The 13,697-nt window shown below is 46.1% G+C and overlaps 1 protein-coding gene across 1 annotated transcript in view; it reads left to right on the top strand.

Moving 5' to 3' along the window:
- Positions 1-206: 206 nt before the first annotated feature.
- LOC149367108 (phospholipid-transporting ATPase ABCA3-like) overlaps positions 207-13,697 on the top strand; it is a 96,465-nt gene continuing 82,974 nt past the window's right edge. The window contains exons 1-5 of the mRNA XM_089554179.1: positions 207-567; positions 2,474-2,746; positions 3,569-3,654; positions 5,162-5,314; positions 12,840-13,080. Of these exons, the coding sequence (XP_089410305.1) occupies positions 246-567; positions 2,474-2,746; positions 3,569-3,654; positions 5,162-5,314; positions 12,840-13,080 (1,075 nt within the window). The 5' untranslated portion in view covers positions 207-245. The remainder of the gene's footprint in view (positions 568-2,473; positions 2,747-3,568; positions 3,655-5,161; positions 5,315-12,839; positions 13,081-13,697) is intronic.

Below are 13,697 nucleotides of genomic sequence, written 5' to 3'. Positions count from 1 at the left end.
TTAACATCCTAGGTATATCGCAACTTTGTAAGGCGCCCCTTTAAAAGTGTTCCCTCCAACTTTTGTTCTCTTGGGTAAACCTGAGAACTTGTCCTTGAATCCTATCTGCCAAGTTTAAGTTGTAGCCTTGCTCTAGACAAGGAGAACCCAGTGCCTCCATGCAGCCCTGTCCTCGTTCACTCTTTAGTTCTTTGTCTCGCAGTACATCCGGGCCAGTCTGAACCAGCACCGAGAGCGAAGCACCCATGGAGAGCGCTGGTTGCTGGAGCCAGTTGGGCCTGGTGGCTTGGCGCCAGGTGTGGCTCATGCGCGTTCGTCGTCACTACCTGGGCACGCTGCTCGAGCTGGCGTGCATGCTGCTCGTGCTGAGCTCGGTGTGGGAGGAGTCGGTGGCGCCGTACCGGGCGCGGCCCAACAAGGACCACTTCTTTGACAGCGCCGACGCGATCGACTTCTGGGGACGGCCCCACGAGTCCTGGTCGCACGGCTTGCTCGCCTACGCGCCCAGCGAGCCCTTCTTCGAAGACCTGGTCGCCAGGGTGTGCAAGATGCTCGGGGACAACTGGAGTGAGTTTCCGACAGGATGAACCATAACAAGGAGGGGGATATGTCTTGCGTTTCTCAAATCACGTCCAGATAGGAGTAGCTAAGTCTGACACGGAGTAATTACTGCGTGTCAGAGGTATCAACACTGAAAGATAGTCTCTCTCACCGCAGCGATGGCCTAGTAGTTAAACCATTCACTTCAGAAGCGGAAGGTGCAGGGTTCGATCCCCGGTGCCTTAGGGACACTCACCGGTGGTACAATGGGTATAAGATTTCCCCTGGCCTGGTGATTGGCTTTTTTGGGGTTAAAGGTTTAGGAAAGGGGTCTTTTGACCTCCCCCACTCCCCTGAAGCATCCCCCCCCCCCCAGAAAAAAACAACTTGTGCCATGGCACCTTTTTGTCACAGATGCACTTCCCCCATAAAAATTCATATCAACGCGCGTACAAAACGACAACGTCGAAGACGAGAAAAGACACAGACAAACGCTGACGGCGATGCTATTAAGGCGATGAGGTTGGAAGGATGAAGGTCAACACTCACAAAAGGGCCCGATGTACTAGAAATGAAGCTTAGTAATGTGTAGGTTTGGGCTAGATGGATTACCAACTCGCGGCCCCGCCGCGGTGGTTACGGCGCTCGGCTGCTGACCCGAAAGACGCGGGTTCGATCGCGGCCGCGGCGGCCGAATTTCGATGGAGGCGAAACCCTAGAGGCCCGTGTAATGTGCGATATCAGTGCACGTTAAAGAACCCCAGGTGGTCGAAATTTCCGGAGCCCTTCACTACGGCGTCCTTCATAGCCTAGGTTGCTTTGGGACACCTTAAGAAAATTCATCATTATTGCCAACAACAAGTACATTATGTAACAAGTACGTTACATTATAGTCATCTTCCTCGAACACAGTCTCAGAGTATATGGTGATGAATCCGTCTGGTGTTCTTTGTGAGTTCATTTAATTGTTGTTAATTTTAATGTCATAAACCTGACGGGCCTGCCTCCCAAGTTTACAGCCAACACCGGACATCCATACCCGAAGATTTAAGGCGTGTCCTTAATTAGCGCTAAGAACCTTGAAATCATGTTTGCTTCAACAGCGGTGCTTCAGCTCTGCACTCAAAGCGGAAAGGAATAAAAAGGGATTAAGCTGTCTTCTACCCTTATAAAGTGTTCTATAGACAGTCTATATGTGTTCTATAGACAGTATACTCTATTTCCTATAAGTGTTCTATAGACAGTATACTCTATTTCCTTCCTATAAATACCTCATTTCGTCGGTTCATAGTCTATAGACTGCCTATAGAAAAAAGACTACTAAAAGTGTATGGCCATAAATCTATAGATTGTCTACAGACTGTCTGTACGATTTGTATTGCTTATAGACTATTCACTACGAGTTGTCTATGGACAGTCTATAAACTTTATAGAAATAGTCTATGAACATCTATAGATTGTCTACAGACTGTCTGTACGATTTTTATTGCCTATAGACTATTCACTAGGATTTATCTATGGACATTCTATAAAATTTATAGAAATAAAGTCTGTGAACATCTATAGATTGTCTACAGACTGTCCATACGATTTGTATTGCCTATAGACTATTTACTAGGATTTGTCTATGGATAGTCTATAAACGTTATAGAAAAGTCTGTGGACAATCTATTGGCTATCTAGAGAAATTTTTGTAAGGGAGCGCCCTCCCCATGGGCACTGGAACTCTCTTGGACATCCCATGGACGTCCTAAACGTCCACAGGACATCCTAAACGTCCCACAGACGTCCTAAACGTCCACAGGACGTCTAAGGGAGTTTCAGGGCCCATTGGGCTCCATTTTATGAAAGGGGGTGCGTGCTAAAGGACAACTTAGGCCCTTTTTACTCTTATATAGGTGTATTCTTCACCAGACTGTCCGACATGTCGCAGCACCGGTGCCACAGAAGGACGCTGCCGCTGCGGCCCAGTTCGCCGACGTCGGCCCCGCTGAAAAGGCGACGGCGGCAGACAGCGTTAGCACGGACCAGCGGCGGAGTCTGGTCCCCGTGCACCGACGCGTAGCAGTGTGGTTCGAGCGTCCGGCGGCGCACAGCCTGACGTACCACGTGCGCATCCCCGACGCCGCGTTCGACCTGCACGGCGACTATGTGCGAAGCCTGCTCGTGCCCGGATACGCAGACACGGACAGATTCGACGAAATGAGTAAATGAGCTTGCGGCGGGAAGATGCATGGCCAATGGGGAAACGTTCCTCTGTCTCCAGTTGGAAACAATTGCAAGGACACTTTGGCAACTAAAGTTTTGAGAGGCGAAAGCCGAGAACACTATGCCGTGATGACTTCCTGTGGATGTGATGTCACACCATTCCTGTGGCTATTTCGATACCCAAATTATACATCTTTCGGGGATCTTAAGTGCTAATTACGCTTACTTACACATTTTTTCATCTAATATGAAACAAATCTGACATTTTTCTGGCCATTCTGTGACAATTTTCACTATGCCGTGACGACTTCTGGTGGATGTGACGTCACATCGTTTCCGTGGCTATATCAAGGTCCGCGCTATTTCGCCGAAATTTCGACATTTTTGCCTATAATTAATGAACTAATCACAGTCATCGAACTTTGCTTCTAGGTTACTTTTTTCCTCCTCTATCTGAAGCAACCATTGGTTTTCTTTTATCGCTTTTAGTTCCCGAATAAAACAAGTGTGACACGCTTTGTCAAAAGACGACAGGCTTTCGCTTTAAAACACTGCGATTGCTTTCGTTCGTCCAGCGTATTTAGAAACCCCACAGTGGAGTAATTTCAATTAGTGTGCGGACAGGCTAACGTCCCGAGGTCGAGCCGTAAGCCAGGACCAATTTTTTTTTTTCGAATTCGAAGATTTAGAGAAGCATTCGTCGTTTGTCAAAATGACTGTCATAGGGTTCAGCTTGATAAATTATTCATTCGACTGAATTCAGATAGGTAACATGCTTAAATTTTAAAGCATCTGATGCGATCTCCGTCTATCGTTACAGGGCTGTTGCTTCCGCTGCAGTTTTTCATCGAGTCGACATTCATAAATATGACGGCTGAATCCCTGAACAAGGAGGTCAATATTAAGGTGAGCCTCTTGGACTAGACAGATACAGTTCTTTACTGTGATTTGTAACGGTCAAAGTTAGGTACACTATATGAGCCTTACGGCCCGGGGCAGAGAACATTGGATGTCTTATCTAAGAACTGCACCAAAACCAGCCGTTCATTTCCTGATATGGTCTATTTAGAGACGAATTTGGTTAATGGTCTGTGACATTCAGCACACGTTAAAGGACCACAGGTAGTCGAAATTTCTGGAGCCCTCCACTACAGCGTCTCTCATAGCCTTAGTCCCTTTGGGACGTTAAACCCCATAAACCAAACCAAACCAGACCAAAACCAAACATGGCCTATGATATATATGAGCCCGGATATATCGAGCCCGGATACTTCGAATTATTGGCTATATCGAACACACAAATTACCCGCTGCAAAATTTTGTATAAAAGTATACGAGAGTCACGCAGTATATCGAACTACAGCTACACCGGTCACTCGATACATCGAAAGGTGTACCCTGCAAGTGGCGCTTCCCATAATGGCGCTTTTATTTCACTTCTCCGGGTCGGCTGAGTGTCCTTGGGCACGTGACAGAAGCGCTAGCGCTGTGAAACCGCGTGAAAAGTTGAACGTAGGGGATGGACTTCGGTCTTCTGCACTCATTTTCTACGCCACATCGCTGTGATGCAGTGAAGGCAACCTAAGTAAAGACTACAGCGGTGGCCCTCGCCAGATATGCTTCGCTGCAGAAGGCGTTTGGAAAACCAACTGTACTTTGTTTTCTTGACCATAGTGATTTGGGCATGCATGCGAGAAGTGTATGGTTCGATTCCCTGGGCCACGGGGTACTCACTAGTCATAAAATGGGTACAGGTTTTGCTCACCTCATGCTCGGATTCTTTGGGGTGAAATGCTTGCAAAACGGGTCTTTGACCCCGCCATACTGTTATGGGTCTTTGATCTCTCCTTGCGGTTGCGAAAGAATACCATGTATTATGACGCTTTTTGGCCAGAGCTAGCCTTCTACCATTAAAATCCAACATCATCATCAATTTCAATGAGCCATGCATCAATCTATTTACCATGTAGAAGGTAAAAGAAAGAAAGGAATGGGCTTTTGCCCCCATACCGGGGGGGGGGGGGGCTCCATATCTTCCCCTTTTACCCCTCTCTACACCCCAAGCTCGAACAGTGAACAATCCACCCCACACGGCATGGGTACAAAAGCCAACGCCACTGTCCAGGTGACGTTGCAAAAGCCCCGGTCCTTCCCTTTCCTGCCTATCCTCTGCAGCATTGTCAAGAAAAGTTCTCACCCACGTATAGAAGCCCAAAATCTTGTTCAAAGACACAGAGCGAGAGACTGCTGTCCTCGAAGAAGCCCCACCCTCCAGGTACCATACCACCACCTACCCACCGTCACCCTCTACCCACCTCCGCCAAACCTTACCTTCCAGAAAAGTGCTCTAGCAGAAATGTCTCACCAGATGTCTGGTCGTGTTGTAATTTTCCCTCAACGGGCTCCCGTGCAGGTGGAACTGATGCGGTACCCGTACCCGAGGCTCTTCTACGGCTCCGAGGACCGCACGCTCAGTCGCGTGGTGCTGCGCTTCGGCATCGGCTTCTTCGTCCCCTTCTGCGTGCTCGTCGTCACGCTGGTGCAGGAGAAGCGCGCCGGCACCAAGGTGCGTTGCTGGAAAAACCTGTCCTCTAGCCCATCATCATCATCAGCCTGGCTGCACCCACTGCACGGCAAAGGCCTCTCCCATGCATCTCTAATTAACCCTGTCCTTTGCCAGTTGCGGCCACCGTCTCCCTTCAAACTTATTAATCTCATCCGCCCTCCTAACTTTCTGCCGTCCCCTGCTACGCTTGCCATCTCTTGGTATCTACTCCGTTACCCTTAGGGTCCATATCGGTTATCTTGCCTTCGCATTACATGCCCTGCCCAAGCCCATTTCTTCCTCTTGATTTCGACTAGGATGTCATTAACCCGCGTTTGTTCCCTCACCCACTCCGCCCTCTTCCGATCTCTTAACGTTACGTCCTATCATTTTTCTTTCCACAGCCCGCTGCGTTGTCCTTAACTTAAGCTGAACCCTCTTTGTTCGCCTCCACGTTTCTGCCCCATAGATGAATACCGGTAAGATACAGCTGCTGTATACTTTTCCCTTGAGGCATCTCCCCTACCACTTCCATCGCCTCGCTACCAGCTGTGAACTGCTCTCCTTCTCTACCGCTAGAGGACTGCTAACTCACTTTTCACTCCCGTAAAGACGTACTCATCTTTAGTGCGTAAAGCCGGGTGTACCTCGCCGAATCACGGCATACAGACAAAGTTGATTCTCCTTTTTATGTGGTTCTTGTAGTGCGTTGTATATGCCTACTCTAGCATCACTGCGTACTTCTTGTAGCCATGTCCAGCATTCTTGGACAAAAATATTAAATAATGTAAGGAACTGTTATGTAAATATTGAAGGTAATGGCCCATTCTTCCGATGCGTAGCAAAATATTTCTTTTAAGGTGTTTCCATCGATCGCATCAAGCATTTAGGGCAGCCGGAGAAAACAAAAGGGGAAACTTTCTGATGATAGCAAAACACGTCAGGAGCAAAAAAAACACGCCAGCCTGCCGACGGGAGATCTGCGTATATATTGATTGTTATAGTCAAATAATATATTTTTTAAAAATTTGTTTATAAACTTTCCCCGTTGAAAAATGTTTTGTCCAGAACTGTTGGGTATGTGCGCACTTCGTGCAGTCTAGTCGACCTCAGGATACTTCGCTGTCTATGTGAGATTCGTAAAGCGTACAGGCATAATAAATGCTTCGAAATTTTACAATAAAGAACCTGGACTTGATATCGAAGCATGAGCGGATCAGTGTCTGTTCGCTGGGGAAGTAAGTATTCATGAGGAGGTTATATTAAAGCGAACATTAGCTGCAGTCTACAACACAACTTTTCTTTTACCCCACTGAAATGAAAAATATGTGGAGATGATTCCCCAAAAGAAAAATGCTCAGAAAAAAAAACGTCTCTCTCACTCAAACTATGAAAGTAATTATCGGCTGCCTGCTAATGCCATCGCCAATTTAATGCTGTCTATGCATGCACTCGAGGTAAGTTTCTTTGCTAGTCTAGAAGAACGGTTTTATTGGTCCCTAAAAAATATACAAAACATCATAAATGTACAGACGAGGTTCCCAAAGTCAGACTGCACCAGGACCCTCGATAAATCAATAATACAAGAAATGATTACAGCATAGTTAGCGGATAAATACAAAATGTAGACAATATCAAATCAATACTTCACAAAAACAAAGTAAAAAACACAATAACGCAGGTATATACACAAAAAGAGAATAACACATCAGCATTCCAATAAAAATACTTTGAGCTTGTTTTTGAATTCAGGCAAGGAAATTGATTTTTTTAGATTGGGTGGCAATGTGTTCCAAAATGAAATTGCTTGAAAAGACGACGTCGATTTACCATAATTGGTATGGACTTTGGGGAGCAGAAAATTGTTTCTTGCTGCAAATCTAGTAGGCTTGTGATTGATGATCTGAATGGGGTCTACAAACTGAAAATGTAGGGTGCCATGTAGTAATCTAAAGAACATGATTGGAAGGTGATACTGAAAAAGTTGGTGGACTGGTAAAATATAGGATACTGGATTTACGGAACTTGTTCCTGTCGATACGAAAGGACAGCAATAGGTGATAGAGAGCGAATGATTCAACACTACAAATCCATTGGACACTTTCGGTTTATGGCCTCTGTCTGCCCGTATTCACTTCCTGGAACCGTGGCTAGCAGTGCCTGCTGTGAAACGCAGTGTGATTGTAATAGGGATGTTTGGTTTGGCAGAAACTTAGTCTAACGAAGACGATTCAACTTACGGACGGCGCGGCGAGCTATGGAAAGATGAATGATAGGTGCAACGTTAAGAGACAGGAAGCGGGAGGAGTTGGTGATGGAACAAACGCGGACTAATGACATCTTAGTCAAAATCAAGCGGAAGAAATGGGCTTGGGCAGGGCACGTAATGCGAAGGCAAGGTAACCGCTAGTTCTTAAGGGCGGCGGATTGGATTCCAAGAGAGGGCAAGCGTAGCAGGGGGCGGCAGAAAATTAGGTGGGCGGATGATCAGATTAAGAATAAAATTGGTAAATTGGTTTTTGAGGAAAGGAAATGGCGCAGTATCTGTCTCACATATCTCGGCGGACACCTGAACCCCGCCGTAAGGGAAGGGAGGAAGGTGGGAGTGAAAGAAGAGAGACAGAAAGAGGTGCCGTAGTGGAGGTCTGCACTGACATCGCACAGCACACGGGCGTCTCTTGCGTATCGCCTCCACAGAAATGCGGCCGCCGCGGTCGGGTTCGAACCCGGGTACTCCGGCTCGGTAGACGAGCGCCTTACCACTGAGCCACCGCGGCGGATAATTAAAAAATTTGCAGGAATACGGTGGCCGCAGCTGGCGAAGGACAGGGTTAATTAGCAGGGGAGAGACACGGGAGAGGCATTTGCCCTGCAGTGGGCGTAATCAGGCTGATGATAACATTTCACCACGCGAAGAAAATGTGGCTCCACGCCCTTTCGACCTTGGTAGTCCAACATGGACAGGTCATATACAGCACAGTGAGGAGCTTTACAAAAGGCAGGGTGAGAAATTAGGCATGTTGGCAACAGTTCCTGCGGGTATAGTAGTGCAAACAAAAAAAGTACGGCACTCGTGCAGAAAGCAGGCAGCTAGGTGTTTCCGTTCAGTGGAAAACCCGGCGTCGGCGTGACTGAAAAATCCTGATTGGTCCAGGAGTAATGATGTAGAAAAGCAATTCCACTGAAATAAAAAGGTGACCAAGCGGAATCGAACCACTGTCCTTTGAATGAGGCGGCCGGCACGAACTTAGACCACTCACTAACGTTAGTACAGTGGAATACATGGGGTCTTACGTGGGCACCTCACGCCCCTCAGTAGGCGAATTACATTACGAGAGCACATATGTAAGGTCACAAATTAACGTCGTCATTTAATATGGGCGATGACGTATAATAAGGCAGTGGGTGATGGCAAAAAGCGTGTCGACGTCTGCTAAAGGGAACGCCAGGGGACCTGCAAGCGACCGTGGGACACTTTAAGCCAACACGCCACACTCTGAAGTCAACTTAAGTGTCTCCCAAGTGTTTTTAATGCGAGAGCATTGTATGGCTTTGTCGCGTCAGCAAAAAGTGCCTGCAATCTCGTACGCATGATTACGTCGTTCTCTGAAGATAAATGCGTGAAAGTGTGATTGTGACAGATAGTGTGTGATAAGATGTTGCCGTGGGAAAGATTTGGTTGATGAGGTTTAATTAATTAAACGCGAAAAAGCGCAAAAAAATGAACCTCGAAATCAAAATAGTCATGGGCGTCGATATAGCACATGGACGTCAGAATAGCCACGAACGTCGATATAGTATGTGGGGACGTTTCGCTTTCGCATTGCTCCAACGCGGGCCGCCGTAGTGATCGAAAAACAAAAATAAAACAACAAAAATAAAAACTAAGCAAAAAGAAAAAGGCAAAAAAGAAGATATAAAATGAAAAAAACAATCAAATAACAACGAAAAGAAACAGTGTGCAAAAAAATTTCGCATTTCGCTCTTAAGCAGACTTAAGTGCAATCCTGCAATATTTGTGTTTCTCGGTGTAAAACTTATCAAGAGAAACAAAGGAACAACAAACTCGCCGATGTGTAGGTTTAAATACCTAAAAAATTTCTAATTGATAGTTGGCTGAAAATCTTGTCTTGGCTATATAGGTATGTTATGTTGCTACACTTTCTGCAGTCCTCTGATTGTGATGAGTATAGATTTCAGAGTTTGCTCCGGGTGGGCTGCGCGGGATATATTTTGCAAGCAGCGTCCACGGACATGAGAAAGCAAGATATGCCATTTCTTAACGCTATGCACTGCTCTGAGGGGCTTGGGACGATGCAGTGCCTCGTTTGACCGATGTTCAGTCTGCGTCAACCTCGCGTAGAGAGCTTGAGCAACGCACACCAGGAAACAAAAACTGCAATCGTATAGCAGGCCATAGCTTCCGGGTTAAGTGGCGAGAAATTTTTTTAATTAATTTTCTTCACTTTCACTGTTTTTTTTCTGCCGGAAAATAGGTTACTACAGTCAAGCCCACTTATAACAATATTCAAGTGCCATGGAAATACCATTGTTATAACCAATAATTGTTATAACAGGGTTGTGCCGAAAAAAAAGAAAGGATGACAAACTTGAGAGCATTTATTGACAGTTAATACCCAGAGGGGTTTGATTGTTCTAATACCTGTAAAAGCTCGTTAATTCGAACTTCAAGGGACCGGAAAAATTACACCGTTCACCAATGACCAAAGCACCGCCATCACTGCACCAGAGGGAGCATCGCAAACCTCCATGTCACAGGAATCAAGCCGGCTTTCCGGAAGTGATTCTTACTGGAAATTCAAGAAGCATGCAGAACTAAGGGTGCGGTGACAGCTGACAAGAGAACAACCGCGCTGGCTGCATGCACGCGCGCTGCACCGACTGATTGGGGATACGCATGGCGCGCGTAGCCAATGCAGCAATGCAGCAGCTCGCCTGACGCGATGACTCCTGCCCCTGGGACACAAGAAATTTGTGAAGCAGGGACCGTGGGGAAGTTAGCGAAGAACAGGGGAAGATGGGACAACGTACGTGCTGCCGGTGCCAGCCGTACCTCAGAGTGTAAAAACAAAGAAAAATGCGTCGGCGCATTTTTTTCTGCGAGCGGCGCACCCCTCAGAAACGTTAATATAATTAATAGATTGCTCCACCTAGGCTTCCTACCGTGCTTCCTACTTTCTTCTCTGCACGGGCCTTTTGCTCAGAGAACGCATTCACGGGCTCTTTTGCTTTCGTGGCGTTGCTGCACCAGCTTAGTCCATTGGTTGGCCCCACACGCGCGCACTTTTGTGTTGCAAGCATGGTTTTGCTGGTGAGGTTGTAGCATTTCCTTGTTTTTTTTCTGTAATGGTTGACACTCAATTACCAGATTTAATTGTTATAACCAATAATGTGCCTTGACAGCATTGCTATACGCAGTTTATTTTACCATAGAACACATGGTAAAGCTGATGGTGCCACGACTGGCCCATTGTTATATCCAATATATTGTTATAACCAGTATTGTTATAAGTGGGCCCGACTTTATACCCAGAAAGAGCCAAAGAATGAAATTTTATTATAAAGAATAATTTGGTGGAGCTGTCCGCAGTGCCCCTTTGTGGAATGGAGCAGGCTCGCACCTTGCTTGTCATGTGCGTGAACACCAACAAAGAAAGCTAAATTTGCGCACACACCTTAGAGCAAACTCTGTAATGAGGACTCGAGAAACAGTAGAAGCATTACATATAACGATGACAAGAGGTCATCGTAGAAATTTTTCGGGCAGATGTGGTTCTTAACAGCTCAAAACAAAGTGAACAAGGCTTGAGGGAGAAGCCTCGATTTGCTTAGCCAGCAAAGAAGTGGCGGAGGTTTACCTTACCCAGATGAAAACAAGTCCTCCTGTCGAAACGTTGGCTACGGAAACTGAGGCTACCCCCTCAACCCTGCTCACTTGTTTTGTGCTGTCAAGGTAGGAGGGGACTCTTCGGCCAACCAGCCATCACCCTTTAGAAGACAGAAAAGTCCCTTTCGATACTGATCCCCAACTATCGGTTTGTTCGTTATTGTTTCTTATTTATTTTCTTCCATTGTCTCTCTTGGCAACTACCTAAACAAAGGATTAAAATAAAACCCCTTCATAGCTGGTAAGCGCCTGTCCAGTCTGCCTCCCTTGTGTCATTTTTTGCTCTACTGGACACAACATAAATTTTTACAAGAGCCTTAAAATAGGTGTTCAGCCAACTTTTTTTTTCTAAACCATCTTGAACGACATATATAGAGCAACGTTTTACGCCAACATTGCCGGTCTATGGTACCAATGTACGAAAGCAAATCTTCAAAATGGCGCATCTTGGTAAAACAGCAGAGAGAAACGTTTACCGCTAAAAAAAATGAATTCTAGGACACTACATCAGTGCCTTGCAGTTCCAAGAACTCTGTCGATAACGGATCGCATTTGCACCGTGTTTTGCTTAAAAAAGATGTAAACACTGTTACACAAGAAAAAAAGGCTGCTCTGCAGGTAAACGGTGAATGCTCTTTTCGGTTTTTAAATGTTAAATGAGGTGTACAATGCAATTTAATGACTTTTCTACCGTTCTCACCGGCCTACAGCGTGCCTATGGGGAATATCGAGGCATAGGGACACGTCTCTTTCAGACGAAGAGGCCATATATCTCTAAGTATGGCATACAAAAGAGTGCTGTTTTTGATGTCTAACTATTTCCTGGTGCAATTAATTCATGCCGGGCCACCCACGTTCATAGAAAGCATACGTCATAACAACTGTAGCTTCGACAGAAGTGGAAGGTACCACTTGGGAGACGAATTACCAAGACATTTTCGAGCGAGAAGGGTGCGCGATTGTCCGCTGCCTGGCCTGTCATAAGCTGAGCTATTACTAATTCCAGAGTAGCCAGCAGGAGCCAATTGTAAACCATTCTTGCATCCCGAACGCTGTAAAAATTCGCCTGTAGTTTTCTGTCGTCGCATGCAGCCTCCACTTTAATGCTTACAATAAACGAGACAGGGTATGGTTGCTGGATTTTCAATTTCAATTTATTTCGGACATAAATACACGATGTGAAATATGTCCACGAGGTAAGGCAAAATGAGACTCCTGTGTCTCCTGACGAGGCCTTCACCCGGACGTACACATCTGACAGCTGGCACAGAATCACTAAAAGTATGTTGGACACTATGAGAATTACAAACCTAACTACACAGGTATGCGCACAAGAATGAACACATATGAAGACATTGGAACAAAATCATTTGTGAAAAAGATTATTAAGTTACTAACAGTGTTCGTAGCAATCTTTGCTCAAGTATTTCACAAAGCAACAATACATCAATTTCAATCACGCCATTTAAACCACAGGGGAAATTAGTGGAAACATCAGGAGAAAACTGTTATACATTTGAAGGAAGGAAGGATGATCAACTCCTTCGAAACTAATACAGCTGCGCCTCTGGAATGGTGCGACTCCTTAATTGCTCCCGCTCTTGGCTGAATCGAACTACGTGCGTGCATCCGTTACAGGAGATGCTGCGTCGGGCTGGTCTCAGCGACGTGGCCTACTGGCTGGGTCACTTCTTCGAGGCGGGCTTCGTCATCGGCTGCGCCATCCTGCTCATGTACGTGCCTCTCTTCGTGTACCGCAACGAAAGTGGCACCGCCTTCCTCGAGCACATCGACCCGACCCTCTTCATGGTCGTACTCCTCCTCTTTGGCGTGCTCACCATCCTGCACGCCATGCTACTCTCCGTGTTCCTCTGGGGACGTAAGCGCACCGGCTGTCCTCATGTTGTGCGATGACACAGATGTCTCGTTGAAGCTATGATCCCAAGCAGCACATTTTATCGGCTCAACACAATGGAAAGCTGGGCTAGTTGTAGGTTGTTCATGATGGAATTTGTGGGCGCGAACAAACAAAACACTGAGAAGAACCACAGGACAGGCGCCTTTTTCACAACTTGTTTAATGGGAAGGCAACAAACACTTAAATATGAAAAGATATCACAGGTAGGTACAGATAAAAGCAGTTAAGATTTCATAATTTACGCAGATAACCTATTTCCTTCTGCGTAAGCGATACTGACGGCTTACTCAAGCAATTACCGTACAAGGCAATGTAGAAAGCTTCCATCGCCTCCCTGGTTCTTTGTTCAGGGTGATGGAATAGAACCTGTGTTGCCGCAAAGATAGGCAAATGAATAGTTTCACTCTGGGCGTTTGTTGAACCGGCCTTTGCCAATACGTTTCCAATACGTTTCCAATGATAGTTAACGGTGTTGTAAGCAGTTGTAAGATCAGCCCTCGTCTATTTCTTTGTCACACATCCTCTAAGGGCGCATTCTCGGAAGTATATACACCGTCCGGCGCACATGGTCTGCAACA

Source organism: Amblyomma mixtum, chromosome 1 (assembly GCF_055824585.1).
Source record: "Amblyomma mixtum isolate Tamu chromosome 1, ASM5582458v1, whole genome shotgun sequence".
NCBI classification, from domain to species: domain Eukaryota; kingdom Metazoa; phylum Arthropoda; class Arachnida; order Ixodida; family Ixodidae; genus Amblyomma; species Amblyomma mixtum.
This window is presented reverse-complemented; position numbering and strand designations above follow the sequence as displayed.